At 43.7% G+C, this 17998-nt stretch overlaps 2 protein-coding genes across 3 annotated transcripts in view; one reads left to right on the top strand and one right to left on the bottom strand.

The window, feature by feature from the left end:
• The window catches only part of samd4a (sterile alpha motif domain containing 4A), a 64886-nt gene extending 49461 nt beyond the window's left edge, over positions 1–15425 (top strand). For both annotated transcript variants that reach the window (XM_026319765.2, XM_026319768.2), the window contains 3 exons: positions 14502–14582; positions 14682–14796; positions 14939–15425. In XM_026319765.2, the coding sequence (XP_026175550.1) occupies positions 14502–14582; positions 14682–14743 (143 nt within the window). In that variant the 3' untranslated portion in view covers positions 14744–14796; positions 14939–15425. The remainder of the gene's footprint in view (positions 1–14501; positions 14583–14681; positions 14797–14938) is intronic.
• gch1 (GTP cyclohydrolase 1) lies at positions 4910–17168 on the bottom strand. Its single transcript, XM_033325721.1, has 6 exons — positions 16613–17168; positions 10272–10381; positions 7117–7172; positions 5513–5544; positions 5301–5385; positions 4910–5036 (listed from the first exon to the last, which is right to left on the bottom strand). Exons 1-6 carry the CDS (start codon positions 16983–16985, stop codon positions 4910–4912), a joined length of 783 nt encoding a protein of 260 aa, XP_033181612.1. The 5' UTR covers positions 16986–17168.
• Positions 17169–17998: the final 830 nt, after the last annotated feature.

Raw genomic sequence — 17998 nt, forward strand, 5'->3', positions numbered from 1 at the left:
GCTGCAGAGCTCAACCTATTTGAGTCTTTGTCTTTTGGCTGGGTACAGGAACAAAGAGATGTGGTCTGAGAGTCCAAAGTGGGGACCGGAGCAGCCCTGTAGGCACCGTGTATGTTGCTGTAAGCATGGTCCACTTGCTGTTGATATTTGGGAAGTACAGTCCGTACGTTGCACTGACTGAAGCTTCCAGCTGCGATAAAAACATAACCAAACATAAAGAACAAAGTCTACAGCAGCAGAAAGACACTATAAAAGCAGGAAACAGTCTGTGTGTCTCCGCAGACGAGTTAAACACAGACACCTTCCCCTTTAGCCTCACGGGGGGCTGCAGTCCGGTCTCCCCGGTCTGTGGACTGGGTCTGTAGCCGAACAGCGGATTCCGGAACTTTTCCCTGAGAACCAGGTCTCGGTGAAACTCTGAAAACATCCCGTTGTGTTGTAGTCCTGGTTCTCAGCTCGTCCGGTTTGTTTTCCAGAGACTGCATGTTAGCTAGCAAGATGCCTGTTAGCACGCTTGCGTCGCCGTCTCCGGAGCGCTCTCCTCGGGTCAGCGACCTCACTGGAGCTCGGTGCTTCGGGGCCTTCCTGGGGGTGGAACAACGAGCTGTAGCCCCGGGCCATAAAACCGGTAAATTGAGAAGAGTTGTCCGACTTGGCGACATCCAGTAAGGCCCGTCTGTTGTGTGTCAGCAGTGCACGGCATCTGTGCACTACAGAGAAGACACGAAGCGACGACAAAGAAGAAAAAGTCGGAATTCGACACCGGAAAGAGCAAACACGTTCGCCCCGGGAGGCGCCATGTTGAACACGTTCAATTATGGAAGGCGGGAAATATCGCGTTATTTTGAGCCAATGAGTCGAAACATTTAGAAAATATCGCGTTAGTTTGACTCAGGTGGTCGTTTTATGTTTTATTCCAGTGGCGTTAATGGGCTTCTATAATAAATAGAAGAGCATATTAAAAAAAGCTCTTTGATAAAAAGAAAAAGGTGCAGCTCAATCCAATAAAAACCTTAAGCTGAGGTGGCAAAAGTCCTCACATTCTGTGCTTAAGTAGAAGTACAGATAAAAAAAGTCTGGTAAAAGTAGAAGTACTGACTCAACTCCTTTACTCGAGTAAAAGTAAGAAAGTACAGGATCTGAAATGTAAAAAAGTGAAAAGTAAAAATGTTTTTGTTTTTTTTTTGCTGTCAGTGATACACATTACATCTTTTGATAACTCCACAAAACTAAAAAACCTGCAGGTGCTGGTCCAGGAAACAAAACACATTCGCCATGAATCATTCTTGGAACTGACAGCATCAAACAGGTCTTTGAAATACCAGGCCTGGGATGGGGAATGTCTGACTTTCCCGAATCTGCTGCATCGTCGTCAGACTCAGCAAAACTCCCTGGATCCTTTTGTTCCTCCATGTCTCACTGCAGGTTCTCTCTCCATCATAACCTGAGCACTCGCTAGAGCCTGTTTTGATCATGTAGTCAGTAGAAAGTACAGATATTTGTGTTTAAATGTAGGGAGTAAAGAAAAATACTCAAGTACAGATACCGGAAAAATTTACTTAAGTACAGCAACAAAGTATTTGTACTTTGTTACCTTAGGGTTAGGGTTAAGGGTTAAGGTTAGGGTTAAGGGTTAGGTATAGGTTAGTAATTGAAACCAAGTACATTTACTCAAGTATTGTATTTAAATACAAGTTTGAGTATTTACATCTAGTACTTTAGAATTCAAATTTGAGTAGTACAGTAGTACTCTAGACCTTAAAAGTCATTGGAATGATTAGAAATATGTGATGATCAAAACAACATGCGGTTCAAATTAGCTCCACCTTCTCCAACGTTACAGTAAAGCCACTGTAAATAATGAGTATTTTCTCTTTTGCTACTATACTTTCATGTTAATACTGTGAATGCAGGACTTTTCCTTGAAACAAATTATTTCCATACTGTTTTACTGAAGGGCCTGTATATTTCTTACATCACTGATCCCAAGTCGAAACAGCAGGAGGTTTTCCTGTTTCTCCTGCTCCACTGACTTTGCATGAATGCACTTTTAGACAGAGTCATCTTCCAATAAGGTGAACGTACGTCAGTTGTGTGAGCCGTGAAAAAAAAACAAGCAGCTGCCGCTGTCACATGGATTTATTTTCTTTGATTAAAAAGTCTTTGAAATGAACACAGTACATAAAGTGACAATGATGGTGAAGAGGCCAGAGAACAGGCCGTCCTTCTCAACAAGGCCACAAAAACAACATCAGAGCTGCTGTTAGCACTCATCTTCCCTCCAACACACACACACACACACACACACACACACACACACACACACACACACACACACACACACACACACACACACACACACCTCTCATGGAAATGAAAGTACTGAGTTTGTTTTCGGACAGTGGTGAACCTGTAGCACAGTGGCCTTTCAGCTGCCTCATAACGTCACTTGTTTTGGTTTGAATGCAGAGGCAGGTTGGCACAAACAGGCAGATCCTTCCACTGGACTAAAAATAAAAACCAAGAGCTTGAAAAATCAAATGTAAAAATAAGAATAGTGTTATTTCCAGATGCAGACCCTTTAGCTCATATACTTCACAATGAGTTTGCATAAAAACCTTCCATGCGATTTGATGTTTGAATAGTAGCTTTTCTAGAATTAGAATATAAACTCCGTATCGGTTGTAGTGACATCTGAGCTAACTGAAAGGACGTGTTGCTACAGTTTGTGAACTGAGGTTTGTGAGGTTTCATTAAAAGTGCCATGCGTTGAAAAAAAAACACGATGAGACACGTGAAACGATTTTAAACAAAGGAAATTGATCTATAAAGTTGGAGCAGCAACTAACGGTTACTTTCATTATCGATCAATCGTCTTTTTCAGTGAAGCAATTTGTTGTTTCGTCTGTAAAATGTCAGAAATAAGTGGCTCGTCACATTTTCCCAGAGCGTGAAGTGACGTTTTCTTAGACAAACGGTCTAAAATCTGGATGAGAATCTGTTTTTAATTAACTGATCCCCTGACCGACTCGCTGTCTCGGCTTATTGGACATGACGTTGGTTTAGCAGCCTGCAAAAAACACGAGTATTGAAAGACAAGGTGTTTCAGTCAACACATGTAAGAAGCCACAGGACGTGCTGCTGACAGCTTCTGTTCCAAGTGTACTTACAAAAGTCTGAGATTTTTTAGGGATGTTTTCTTATTTATGAAACAGAACCTAGACGTTCTGGTTTCACTTCAGTGCTTCATTAATCGATTAACACAATCTGTGCAAATCATTGACTCTCTATCAGTGAATCGGTTAAATGACTGTTTCATTAGACATATTTTCTTATCAGATTTATTCTACGTTTTGCACTAATGTGTTAGGTCATCGAGCAGTAGCCATGAAGGCGGCCTTATCTGTGGAGTTAGTCTGAATAATTCTTATCGATCATCATCATTAAACCATCATCTCTAATTTCACTGGACTCTTATTAGGTGCCACAGGCTTTAAAGGTCCAGCCTTGTATTTTTCCAAAACCCTGATGCGATGGGACAGATTAGCCTCAGACACTGGCTGATTGTGAGTAGATCTCATTGTCTTAAATATCCCCTGGACTTCCATCTCTCAGACATGGGAGTTTGTTTAAACCCTAAAATGCTTAAATTTAATTTAAATTACTCTCAAATCAAAATATGTGAATATGTACAGTCATTTTGTGGAGCAGTCACCAGTGTTAGACGACTGTCCTGACTCAACTGAAGAAAAACATTTATGTTCACTCTAAACTCTAACTCCTAGTGTGACACCAGTGTGTATACTGCAGACTGCAAAGTGCAGCTAATAAAGTCTGCAGCTGAAACCCAGTTTGGACTGAGTGTTGACATTCAGACAACCTGAGAGAGGAGGAGGAGACGCTGCTTCACCTTCTCCCTGATGCTGGCAGAGCTGTTGAATCTCATGCCTGGTCTACGTTCTTCGCAAGCTGATTTAGACTGGAATCAGTGTAATTAGTAACACGACTTATACGTGTTTTTTTCTGTTCAACAAGGCTGTTTTTGCTAAAAGCAGCTAATATTCTTAGACTTGGAGTCCGGAAAATACGGTAACATTTTAGGGCTGGATTTTCACAGGGGAAAGTTTGGGTCAGTACTTTGTTTGCTGCAGGGATTGGATTCACTTCTTTTCACTCCAATCAGCAAAACATGTAATTTGTCCAGGGGCTCCCAGACTTTTGCGTAACACTACAGAGTAATGACAGAAAAGGTGAAGCACTGAATCAGCATCAAGAAGCTAAAAATGGTTAAAGTGTCTGATACAGGCGGAAATGACCAAATCCTGAATAGAGCATTTGTGTTGGAGACTATGATTTAGAAATAGTCTCAATGCTTGTATTATTTTTATTTTGCTTAGTGGAGCTTGTTTCAGTTTTCTGTAACCTCATGAAGTAAACATCTGTACTGAGCACATCTGTGTTGAGCTCAACATCACCGATAGTTTGACCTTCGCTCAGCATCCCGAACCCTGCTGACCTCCAGCATCCTTGACCAGCGATTATTTTTTCAGGGTGGATTCTTTCTGTAAACTGTATTTAGAGGTCGGCGACTTTTCCACTGATTAATGAGCAAACACAACACACATGGATGAAAGGGCCAAAGTCTGTCCCGTCGTCGAAATGCAAACAAAACGTCAGTCGGCCTCTAACAAACCCTGCCCTGGCAGAAACCGGCGAGGTAACACTTCACTTTATCAGACGATTAAAATGACAGAAAGCACGGGAAACACACTGCCTTTGGTGAGACGGAAACACACATTCACACGCACGCACATGCACACGCACATTTAGCACAACAGCTGGTCCGTGCGGATGGAGGTAATCCCAGGCAACAGGAGGAGGAAGAGGAGGAGGAGCAGCTTCATCCTCCTCAGCTCCTGATCAGCGTCAGAAACTCATCGCGGGTTTTCGGATCTTCCCTGAAAACTCCCAACATGGTGCTGGTGACAGTTTTGCTGTTCATCTTCTGGACGCCTCGCATCACCATACACATGTGACTGCAGACAGGAAGAGAAGGAGATTAAACAGACAGCAAACAACAAAGTGAGGGAAAAGGGAAAATGAAGTAAAATAAAAGTAAAATGAAGGATTACACGAAAGTCAAGGAAAAGGAGGTGAAGGAGCCGAGAGGAGGAAATGAAAGTCATGGACAACAATCAAACCAAAGTCAGAGACATGAGGTGGAGGGAGGGAGGACAACAACTAAATGAAGAGATAGATAAAAACAGTGTTTCGGTCAGTTTCCTGCTGGACATACGTACGTCGCCTCGATGACAACGCCGACCCCAGTGGGCTGCAGAGCCTCGGTGATCGCCACAGCAATTTGTTTGGTCAACCTCTCCTGAACTGTGGACAAGCATGAACCGGGTTTGAGAAAACAAACGTCTGAGGAAAACGACACTGGACTCTGAACAGAAAATGTGGCTCAGAACAAGAAGCTGTGTCTGTGTAATGTCAGGCCTTCGCTTGGTACCTTGTAGTCGGCGGCTGTAGATTTCAACAATCCTGAAGGTGAGAGAAGCGAAAACATAAGTCAGTCATTCTCATAAAGAGCCTTAAAATAAAATAAAAAAGTCCAACGCAAGTACAATTAAAAACGTAAAGAATGGCCTAAATGATGAACCAGTCATCAATTGCTAATTAATCTGAAGATAATTACTAATCAACTCATTAATTAACCCATATTTGAGCTCCAATTTGAAATACTGTAGTTCACATATGGAAGATTCATATTTATCTTATAGTCAACAAAGCTCAGGTAAAGACAGGAAAGTTTCCTACTGTGCCACGTGCAATAACTGAACCTATGAAAATGGAACATTAGGGATCATGTCTTCTCTTATTGGACATTGAGACTTAAAGGAGCAATGTGTAAAATGTGAAAGATTTAGTGGCATCTGGTGGTGAGATTGCAGAATGCAGCCTCCTGAGCTCCCCTCACACCCCAACCCAAGGGTACGGTGGCCCTCGCCTTTAAAACAAAACATGACCCCCTGTCTAGAGCCAGAGTTTGGTTTGTCTGTTCTGGGCTACTGTAGAAACATGGTGGCACAACATGGCTGCCTCAGTGAAAGGAGACCCGCTCCCTATTATAGATTAAAAAGGCTCATTCTAAGATTAAGAAAATGTAACAATGGTATTTTCCATTGATTACACACTAATGACAATATATTTACATAAACTATATTTCATTTCAGATCACTCTAAACATTAAACCTTTTAAGAGAAATAAATACAGAAAATGTCCCTGGTCATTTTGTTTTGAGTGTTTTCTTCGGGATCATGTTGCGTCTTAACTGAGGTCTCTGGCTGTTGCCTGGTCTGACGGGCGAACAGAAGGAAAACGAACAAATCTGCAGAAACGACCTTCGACCTGCTGCTCTTCTCTGTGAGCAAAACCACTTTGGACACATTTGACCCCGTCCACCTCCAAGAAAATGTCACAAAACCAAACAGGCAGCATGAAGAGCTGAAGAAATGCTGTGCATAACAAATGTTACAGTTGAAATTAGGTAAAGGAGTTTTTAATGTGCTGATTATTTTAATTAACTGAGTTTTGGTTTGTAGACATTAAGTAATGGGGAATGTCATAATTACACAGAGTCACATGATTAAATTAGCTGCCTTTTAATTTTCAGCCAGTTGACTAATCAGTTTATCTGGACATGTAACGTAATAATACAAGGTTAGATAGTTTTAGTTTGTTTGATGAGAAAATGATTCAGGTTATATAAAACTTTTTAACCCTTTAAAGACCCTGACAGTCCCCTGGACTTGTTTGTTTGCTCTCAACTGAAGACTGAGCAGGACAGAAACCCAGTTTTACAGGTTAGTGCAGCAGAAACTCCAACAACTTTGACTTTGTCTTCAAAAAGTTCAAACTGAGCTGTTCTCATCACAGTGAGTCAGTGTCCAGTGCTGGGTTAGTGAGGGGTATTACGAGTGTGGTAAGCCTAAAGGTATTGGGGTCAGTGGGATCAGATTCTACACTAGTACAGATACAAACACACCTTTTAATAATCAGCTTAAATACACACACACACACACACACACACACACACGAGTAAATTCACTTACCGAGCCAGTTTGCTGAGACCCAGAACTCTCTTGTTGGGGAGGTAACCGATGTGAACCTGCTCAAAGACAAAACATCAGGATCAGATATTTTATACTGGTTAACTCTGTCTCCACTGGCAGACGACGCAGGAGACCAGTGCTGTAATTTCATCATTATTAGAATTTCTCATCCAAATGCCATGCTGCTGCTTGAGCCGAGACAGGCTGTGCACTTTCACTGAGGCTGTGAACGTGCACAGTGCCAGAGCCGGGCCTGAGGTCTGGACTTTGGTAGTCCCAGTCTGTCAGTCATGTAGCCACAGCTATAACACTAGGTTTTTCTAAAACCAGTGATGTTGGGACAACCAAGAGGAACCACTGCTCCACTCCTCTAATCCTCTGGATGAAATGTTTAATCTGCTGCATCTCTCATATTCTGTCTGATTGGAAACATAATAATAGTGTTTAAAACATATTCTCCGTCTGAACATGCCCAAAAACACCAGTAACAGAAGGCGAAGACGAGAACAGGTGGATGAGCAGCAGACGAGAGGAGGAAGAGACAGAGTCATCAGCTGGAGAATCACTGCTGTGGATGGCTGGAGGCTTTAATTCACTCTCTCACACACACTCACACACACACACACACACACACACACACACACACACACACACACACACACACACACACACACACACACACACACACACACACACACACACACACACACACACACACACACACACACACACAGAGGCGCTTCACTCAAATGTCAAATGCAATTTGTTGTTGAGACGAGAGAAAGGGCAGCAGCAACAAGCGTGCAAAGATCTTTTTCTCCCGATTCTTTCTCTTCCTGCCTTCGTGCTGCAGCAGCCTGATATATCGACATCAAACAGACCGACTGTGACGGATGTTTCTTCGCTTATCTGCTCACGTTATTCACATTTACTGGCACATGAGCCACGATAAAAAAAATTAAACTACTAAATAAGAAGAGCAGTTACAGCAACCTACACATAATATAATAACACTGCAGGGCTTTTATTTTAAACTGATTTTATTCCATAGCTTTTAGTTTGAAGGTACCGAACGGCTCAGAAACCTGCTTCCTGGCTGCTGTTCAGCAAACAAGCTCTAGTAGACTCTGAGCCCAGCACCTAAAAGCAAACAGACAAATACTTAGCGAGCAACATTTGAAACGTTCAGTATATCTGGTAGATGAGGAGCTAGATGTTTTTCCCAGGGGCTGGTGGAAACTGAACCAGAGCACAAACGACGTCTAGATCACTGGGCGAAGCTGCGTCTTTACTCTGTATGATCTGAGTCTACATCGACTGATTCACCAAAAATATATTAGAAAGTTTCAGCACTGAAGTAAAATATCAGCTCCTTCCTCCTTCCTCTTCTTTTCCCTTTAAAAAGTAAAAAAAAAAATCACATTTATTGCTGGACTTTGCAAATAAACTAAATCGGTGAATCATCTGGTCCTTCCAGCTCTAGAGATCCGTCAGAGGAAAGATGAAAGGTGCCCTCAGAGGCATGAACACCTGATTTAAAGTCACCAAGTGGTGAGAAATATAAAATTGGGTGAAAGCTTGCGCTGTGTTTGTGTTATGTTTAACATCTTTTGGAAGGGAAACTATGCAAAGGTATAAATTGATACAACGAGCATTAAATATGTGACGATTTCGACACATGTACAGACGTCGGTTTTAAACTAATGCAGCCAATACTGTAACAATCCTCCTTCAGGAAAGTGACCAAAAGTTTTATGCCCTTTAGATGTTCAGATTCTTCTTCATTGTCTGTCAGACCGTCAGGGAAAACAAAGAGTCCTGCAACAGGTGGTCTGACCTACACGAAGCCCTGATCAACATCATAGAGTCGGTCTGGCGTTAGATGAAGAGGAGGAAGACAAACTATGACTCAGGGCAGGAAATTCACAGATGGAACAAAACAAAGGTTTATGGGAAACTAGGCATCACGAGGACGCCCCAGTGCCGCCTTTCTCCCACTCTGTCAAATAAACCTGCCTTTCTGTCTTGGCAAATGTATTTTTCTACAAAGCTTCTCTAAGTGGAGCTGCTGATTGCAAAGCAAATGACAGCCTGCAATAAACAGCCACCGAAACAGTCGACGAAACAGCCAGCGGTTACCTGCAGTGTCCGACCAACAATAGAAGAGGAGGAGGACTGCGTGTTAGTGCGGTGAGTCACCGACACAGACACACACACGAGAGAGAGGCTGGATAAGAGGCGACGCTGCTGACGACGACAAGGGGAGGGAGGAGGTTTAGGGACATAAACGGCCACCTGATGGCCACCGCACACACACAGGAGGTGTGGGGAGTGTTTGTGTGAGTCGCTGCTGTCATCAAGGCCCATTTACACCGGTGGAAAAGGATCAGCTGCCAGCCCCTATTGTCTTAAATGACATGCACCTGCAGGCGAAGATGAAGGGATAAGACAAGCAGCAAAGAAAACAGCAGAAAGAGGCCAGTCGGGCCTTAGTGAAGAATAACGATGAGGCTAAAGAGACGCAGAATAAACACTGAACGAATTGATTCATTAGCTTTCCAGTGGAAACTTGTACAGGTCATAAAATCTGCTTCATTAATATGTTACATCGTTTGATTAAAGAAGTGAAGTGAAGCAAATACCCAACACCATGAAATCAGTGCTGCACACACACACGCACACACACGCACACACACGCACGCACACGCACACGCACACAGGGAGTTAGTGGTGCTAAGAGGTGTAAGGACCATCTAACCAGACATTTACAGTGAAGTTTAAGGCAGAGCTAATGATTACTGGCCTCATCAGGTCACCTGTTCATCATTTCTTCAATAAATAATAATAAACATAATAAACATCTTGTTTCGTCCGACTCAAAGATCAAAACCCAGAGATATCCTGATATAAAATGGACATTTGGCAGACGGTGATTATTTTTGCTAATTAATTATTAATTAACTATGACTGAGCTGCAGCAGTGCAACTAAATTCTCCATCCAGCAAATGAACTTGGGTCTTAGTGTTGACCACCCTGTGCCACCAGGACAGGACACCTTCAATGTGCATAGTAACGTACTATAGGATGTATAGTGATGATGTGTGTTTATGTAGCTGTCACTGTGTGTGTGTGTGTGTGTGTGTGTGTGTCTCACCCTGCCGAAGATGGGCACCAGGTGATGTTCACACATAGAAAACATGTCGATGTCTTTGACGATCACCATCTCATCATGGTCTTCATCAAAGATGGCGTCGTTCAGTATGTCTGCAGAGAAAAACAGATTTAAAAAAAACAATAAAACCAAAAAACTTCATTTTGTTTAAAGATTATATTAAATTTACAGACTTTCATACACAACTTTCCCCTCAAAACAATCTTTGTGTCATTCATCAAACCTTTAGTTTATTCATTTGATTCTTTACTTTTCTCAAGTTTATACACAAGTTGTTTAATTTTACTATGTATTTCTAATCAAACCCATTTTTAAATATTAAAACATGAAGATGTTTAGTTCCTCTAGAAGTTTTTACAAACTGTTTATTCCCAGTTTTGCATTGCTGTATATTCTCAGTATTAAGTCCCAGACAGACTGATGCCCTGGGCTCCACCCACATCCGTGTCGGAGGACGCCCAGTTCACCTCAACTCTTTTTATCGTCGACTTTGGCGTTTCTCTCTGACAAACACTGCCTTCTAATTATAGCTCTGTTTCCATACTCTTCTTCCTGTTGCTGCTTTATTGCATTTTCTGTTGCTGGGGGTTCAATAAGCCGTTTTATCTGTTCGTGATGATGCAGACGCCTCTTGCTCTCACCACTGCACTTTTTAATTTCCTGACTGGCTATCTGTTGGAGCGAGAGGGAACAAGGTCACGAAGCAACAGGGAACAGACGGACCTGTTGCTTCAGACCCTGCTACTTATTGTGTGAGTGGAAACGGGGCAGCAGGCGGTCTCTCTGGGAGAAGATGGACATATGCACGTGATTGTTTTATAACATGATTTGAGCAACAATGCCATGTTGGTCTTGCTACTGGGGACACCAAAATCAGAAAAGTTCTCGTTCTGCACTAAGACGTAGTAAAAACTGCCCCTATCTGAAGTATATTTGATGGATCCTCACCACAGTTTCACCAGCAGTTTGGGGAAAATAGGGGAAAACAGATTCTGGATGCTGTTTGTCTTCAGCCTGACACAGTAATAAACTGCTAATCCTGTTTTAAAGGTTTTGTTGAGGTGAAGACAAGACTTTGCTGCTGACACCACTGTCCGCTCCGAGGTAATGATGTGGAAACAACCACAGCACCATTATCCAAACCACATTATTCATGCACTGAAAATATGCTTCTCCTTCAAATATGTTGGATCGACCTGGAGGTTTGTTTGACTAAACTTTATTGAGTTCACGTTTTGTTTAACCTAAATGTGTGTGTACATAGGAAAATTAGCACTGAGAGTAACTATAGAGAGCAACGTACACGTGTGTGCACAGACAACATTCAGTCACTTTGGTTACAAAGAAGAAAATTTTAAAACAAGATTTTTCTCAGGCCACACTGGACGGCCTTTTTCTGTTTCTGATTTACACCAGACGTGTAAACTGGGCTGAATCTGAAATGTCTCTGTATCATGTTTGTACATTAAAATGTGGTTGAATTTTTGACTTAAGTCTCATCTCTCTGTGATAAAACCTGCCCATCTGGCTGACAGCTCATGTTATTATTAATCACGTTATAAATACTATGGAAATAAGAACCAGGCTGCTGGAATAAATCAGAATCATCATTTAAGAGCCTCTACATGCACCGAGACCCTGCTACTTTCTCAGCTTTATACACCAACAGGTACAGTCAAAGGTGAACACACACACACACACACACACGCATGAAATAACATTAAATCAACCTTAACTAAATAAAGAGCAGCTGAGGAGGGTCGACTTGGATCCCATGGGTGACAGAAAGACAAGGCCAGTATCGGGCACTGACAGTGTTACTCATCATACGCTCTATATTGAATAGTTCCTGTGTGTGTGTGTGTGTGTGTGTGTGTGTGTGTGTGTGTGTGTGTGTGTGTGTGTGTGTGAGAGAGAGAGTGAATGAATTCCTGTGACACAACCACACACACACATGAAGAGACCATGTGTTGTCACCTTGTGAAGCTGCAGTGAACGACACAGGTGTGTGTCTGTGTGACACACCTAAACCCTTCGCATGTATGTGGGAGTCTCCACTTTTAAGCATCTTTATAACAACCACTGTATTTCCCAGCCTCACATCCCATAATATTTAGCCTTGATGTTTTCAGATCTGCTGAGTCTCAGGAAATTGTCTTGCTGTTCATTTAACTCTTGACTGAAGCTGAGGTCTCCCCTGATGGTCTCTGCTTTTGGATGGATGGTCTGGCTGGTTGTGATTGTTGCTAGGCAACCACAACCAGCTGTCAGTCATTCAAACAGAGATCGAACAACCGAACCGACAAACCAAACCTGCCATCTCTGCACCCTCACCGCCCAATAAACCTTACGTGATGGTGCGTGGTCAGTTCAGTGCTCTTAGGGGAACTGACGTACTTCAGCATCACTGTTGGGATGCATGTGTGATTTGTGTTGATCTGGAGAATCAGAACCCTAAAGAACCCTCTTGCAAAACCCCAAAGAACCCTCTCGCAAAACCCTACAGGACCCTCTCGCAAAACCCCAAAGGACCCTCTCGCAAAACCCTACAGGACCCTCTCGCAAAACCCCAAAGGACCCTCTCGCAAAACCCCAAAGGACCCTCTCGCAAAACCCTACAGGACCCTCTCGCAAAACCCCAAAGAACCCTCCTGCAAAACCCCAAAGAACCCTCTCGCAAAACCCTACAGGACCCTCTCGCAAAACCCCAAAGGACCCTCTCGCAAAACCCCAAAGGACCCTCTCGCAAAACCCCAAAGGACCCTCTCGCAAAACCCCAAAGGACCCTCTCGCAAAACCCCAAAGGACCCTCTCGCAAAACCCTACAGGACCCTCTCGCAAAACCCTACAGGGCCCTCTCGCAAAACCCTACAGGGCCCTCTCGCAAAACCCTACAGGACCCTCTCGCAAAACCCCAAAGGACCCTCTCGCAAAACCCTACAGGACCCTCTCGCAAAACCCCAAAGGACCCTCTCGCAAAACCCCAAAGGACCCTCTCGCAAAACCCCAAAGGACCCTCTCGCAAAACCCCAAAGGACCCTCTCGCAAAACCCCAAAGGACCCTCTCGCAAAACCCCAAAGGACCCTCTCGCAAAACCCCAAAGAACCCTCTCGCAAAACCCCAAAGAACCCCCTTACAAAACCCCAAAGAACCCTCTCACAAAACCCCAAAGAACCCTCTTACGAAACACTACAGAACCCTCTTACAAACCCCAAAGAACCCTCTCACAAAACCCCAAAGAACCCCCTTACAAAACCCCAAAGAACCCTCTCGCAAAACCCCAAAGAACCCTCTCGCAAAACCCCAAAGAACAGATGTGTTAACTTCTGAGTTTGCACAGAACCAACAGCTGTTTATTTTGACATCACAGCAGAGAAGCACAGCAGGTCTGACATTATACTACACTAGTTTCTACACAGCAGCATGAGAAGCTGTGGATTAGCATGAGGAGAGCAGAGAGCAGGCACATGTGCCGTCACCACTTTCTTCTCTAAAAAGTGATGGTCACACTTTGTGTTTTGTTTTTTTTGTTTTTTTAAAGACAGACCTCCCATTTTTCATGAGTCTGAAACACGTCACCTCAGCCATGTAGGTCTATGGCTCAGAGACATAAACTACACCAGGTTGATGACTACAAAGAAAATCCCTGGCTGATATCGTGTAGGGGCGGCACGGTGGTTCAGTGGTTAGCTCTGTTGCCTCACATCAAGAAGGTTCCTGGTTTGAAACCCATCAGGGGCCTTTCTGTGTGGAGTCTGCATGTTCTCCCTGTGCTTGTGTGGGTTTTCTCCAGGTCCTCTGGTTTCCTCCCACAGTCCAAAAACATGTATGTCAGGTTGATTGGTGACTCTAAATTGCCCATAGGAGTGAGTGTGAGTGTGTGAGGTTGTTTGTCTCTATGTGGCCCTGTGATGGACTGGGGACCTGTCCAGGGTGGACCCCTGCCTTTCACCCAAAGAGAGCTGGGATAGGCTCCAGCAGGTCCCTGGGACCCTGGTTAGGACTAAAGGGGTATAGATGATGGATGGATGTTGTATAGATCAATGTATGAAGGAAAGCATTTACAGACCTAGTGATAAGTACTATTGATAATGTAAGAACTATTCTTTAATTAGAAGCAAAGACCTGTGCACTACACAGAACAGTATTTCCTGTAACATCACAAGTTCAGGATTCCTGTTAAATCTGTGCATAACTTTTCCTCATTGCAGGTTTGTTGCTCATGTGCTTGACAACAAGAGGATTTAAGGCTCATGTGATGAAAGCTGAACCCATGACCTGCACACGAACACGTGAGCAGACTGATCAAACACTGACCAAATTATATAACTTTCCATGAACATCCAGCACTTTGTGTTGGTTTTTTTTTTGTGCTCTCTGCTTTTCTACAGGTCACAGGGGAGGCTCCTGCAGTAACCAATCAGCAGCCAGGCAGAGCACCACCACTGCCTGATGGACACAACAGACATACCCATCAATAACTGAGCCAATCGCTGCTGATCAGAGGTAAGAGGAGCCCACAGGGGTAGAGGTAACCTTGTTGTACCTGCACTTACACCAGAGGAGGATTAAAATAATAAATCACCATCACATCTTCCCACTGGGGGCCTGCACATTTTCTCTCACACCCCTGAATTCTTTCTTTTAGCATTTCAGCTTTTTAACACACAACAACCCCCACAACTGGCAAACTACCTCCAGATGGAGCGTTGGGAAGAGGCTGAGACAGAGAAGAGGGGGCAGATCCCCAATTTCAGCCACTCCAATGCACCATAGCGTGTGGAAGCCGCCCATATGGATCTGACACCGTATCAACCTGTATCCAGGCACCACCCAACCAACAGCAAATCCTTCCGAGCCTGAGGCCGAGTGGTTTGGTTGGCTCGAGCATGAGCTTTAGGAACGGCACAGACCAAACTGCAGCTGTAGAGACCAGGTCCGTCCTGATCTTAGACCTGCACGATCGGACCTCAGCAAATGAAAGGAAACATGATGGCACACAGAAACAGCATCTTGCACTTTAATGCGTTTTTAGCACAGCGAGTAGACCCGTTTGTCCAATCAGAGCTGATTTTACTGTGGGGTAGCTGATCACCATAAAACGCTCTATAACTGCTTCGAGCTACACTTCAAAATCAGTTTGCAAAAACATGAGGCATTTTTTTGCAGAAAAGTCTTTAAAATGATGCAGAAAACTGGGGTTGCACTAATTCATCTTTGAGTCTTTGACTGATCATTAAATATAAAATCAAAGAAAACACTGATAAATGTTCATGTACCTTAAGGCTCAAAGTAAAATCTTCACATGAGCTTTTTTATCCAACCAGCAGCCCAAAATAATCATTTCACCATCATGTAAAACTGAGAAATCAACATAATCTGCATGAAAATTGACATCAACGATAAACTGATAATCAAATCAAGCTGATCCACTATCAATTACTGGTTTCAGCTCCACACAAGGCAACCAGAACCTGTGTATATGAGGTAAGAGCGCAGCCATGACAGATGGGATGTTTCTGGTTTGAGCGTCTCATTAATTGGTACGATGGTCAGCTTCATCAACGCTGATGTTCAGACTGAACAAAATGTTTTCACAAGGAACAAAATATAAATAAATAAATGATAAAATACAAATAAATATAATATACTCAGTGAATTTTGCTCTGGTCTTGACTTTACTGACTTTACTTTGACAGCAATTCTGCCTGCATGAGTACATTTATACTTTGAATACTTCCTGTACTCGTTGTTAGCAGTACTTATTTGCTGTTTGCACCTGAACGCAGCTGCTGCTAAAAGAGCAGAAGAACAAAAAGTACAAAGTCCCCTGAAATGAAAATCCTCAAATATCTATAACAGATAGAACAACAGAGCCTTGTTCCAAACCTGGAGAGGAACTTTGGGGCTTTTCTCCTTTTAATCAGGAAACAATATAATAATAATAATATTATAAAAAATAAATAATAACAATCTGTTTCTGGTCAAAGAGTCAGATGCTTCATGTGTTTAAACATGAAATGATCATGTATGAGGAGCTTAATGAAACCAACCCCGGACAGTGGAGACAAGCACGAAATAAGAAAATATGACGCTTTGATAAAAAGGAGCAGCTGAAAGTTCTGCAGGTTGGAGTAAAGTTAGTCCCACCACTGTCCTGGGATCAGCTGAAGTGCCTTAATTTCATCCCGACTAGAAAACAAATTTTAAAAAACAGCTGTGAACCAGAACGAACAATGAAAAGGAGCCTGGACTCTCGGACTTGCCACCTGTTGACAAATCCCCGTCGGGCCTGAGCGGCTTTGTGGATTTAAAAACTCACCGATAATTTTCTCCTGGTAGCCCTTGGTGAAGAACTGCATGGCGGTGGCGGCCCTCCAGGGGGTTTTGAGGAGCCCCTGTCGCTGCGGGTCCTCCCCGAGTCCCCGCAGGATGGTGGTGTAGGCTGCGGCCAGGGACGGCAGGCTCATCTCGTTGTCCTCCACGCTCCTGGTGCGCTCCTCCTTCCAGCTCTCCATCACCGAGGCGCTCGGTCTGTGCGAGCCGGACTCCGCGCCCGGAGCTTGGGGGGCAGCGGTGCGCCCGGTGCCGCCGGCTGGCCGCTTCACCATCCCGTCAAAGTGTCCGTTGAGCACGGAGCTGCTGTCCCCGGCGTCTTTCTTCTCGTTATACTGCGTCTGCTTGGAGCGCTCCATCGCTGCGCTGCCTTTCTGCTCCTCCTGCGCTGAGAACTAGTTGGACCAGTTTCTGCTGCTCACAGGTCGGTTTCCGGGTCTTTTATTTCAGCTGGGGTCTCTTGTGGTCTCCAGAGCATCCCCTGGTTTTATAGCGGCAGGATAATCCAGGGAGGGCTCCTATTGGCTGAACGGCTGCAGGGGGCGGGGTCACATGCCCTTTGACTTACACAAAGACCCTGAGGATGAAGATGTGCTGGTCATCCAAACAAAAAACACTTTGCTATGAAAGACCAGAACATTTCAGAAAGCATGAAAACAAACAAGAAAACATTTCATTTAGGTTCTTACCCATCAACCCACACTGCACTGTCAGGGAGGTACGGTGGCCCTGAGGTGCAAAACACAAAAACACTTCAAACTAAATTTCACAAATCAATGATTAAAAATAAAAAACAAATATTAACATCCCACATCACAGGAAAAGGTAAGAGGAGACTGTGATTGGACAGAAGTCGAGTCTAGACACCAAACCCTGAACCCTCATCAGGGCACTGGTTGTCCATGATGCTGCTACTGGGCCAGTTTGAAACTGCAGCTGACAGACACTTGATCAAAATGACAAGAGCTTGGAAGAAGCAGGTCTGACGAGAAGAAGCCGTTTCTGTTCAGCAGGTGATAAACTGCCACGTTACTGACGAGACCTGGTCATAAACGCTGAACACACTCGCTGTAGCAGGTGAGCCATCGTTTTATAAAACAGCAGTTTGAATGTTTGTTTTTTTAGCCTAAAGGAATCAGCTCCAAATACGCTCTGTGGCACCAAGAGCGGATTAATCCTCCGCTGAAAATAGACCCCAAGAAAAGCTGTTTTGTGCAGTTTAGTGGGAACTAAAAGCCTTAGCACCAAAAGGCACAGAGAGGTTTGGGAATTATTGAGAGACTGGTACTCTCCACATGGAGATGGTGTGAGAAATACTACAAAAATAATGCCAGTAATAGTCTTAAAGTAGTGTTGATAAAGTATACAGTGC

The sequence above is a fragment of the Mastacembelus armatus genome, chromosome 3 (genome assembly GCF_900324485.2).
Source record: "Mastacembelus armatus chromosome 3, fMasArm1.2, whole genome shotgun sequence".
Taxonomy (NCBI): domain Eukaryota; kingdom Metazoa; phylum Chordata; class Actinopteri; order Synbranchiformes; family Mastacembelidae; genus Mastacembelus; species Mastacembelus armatus.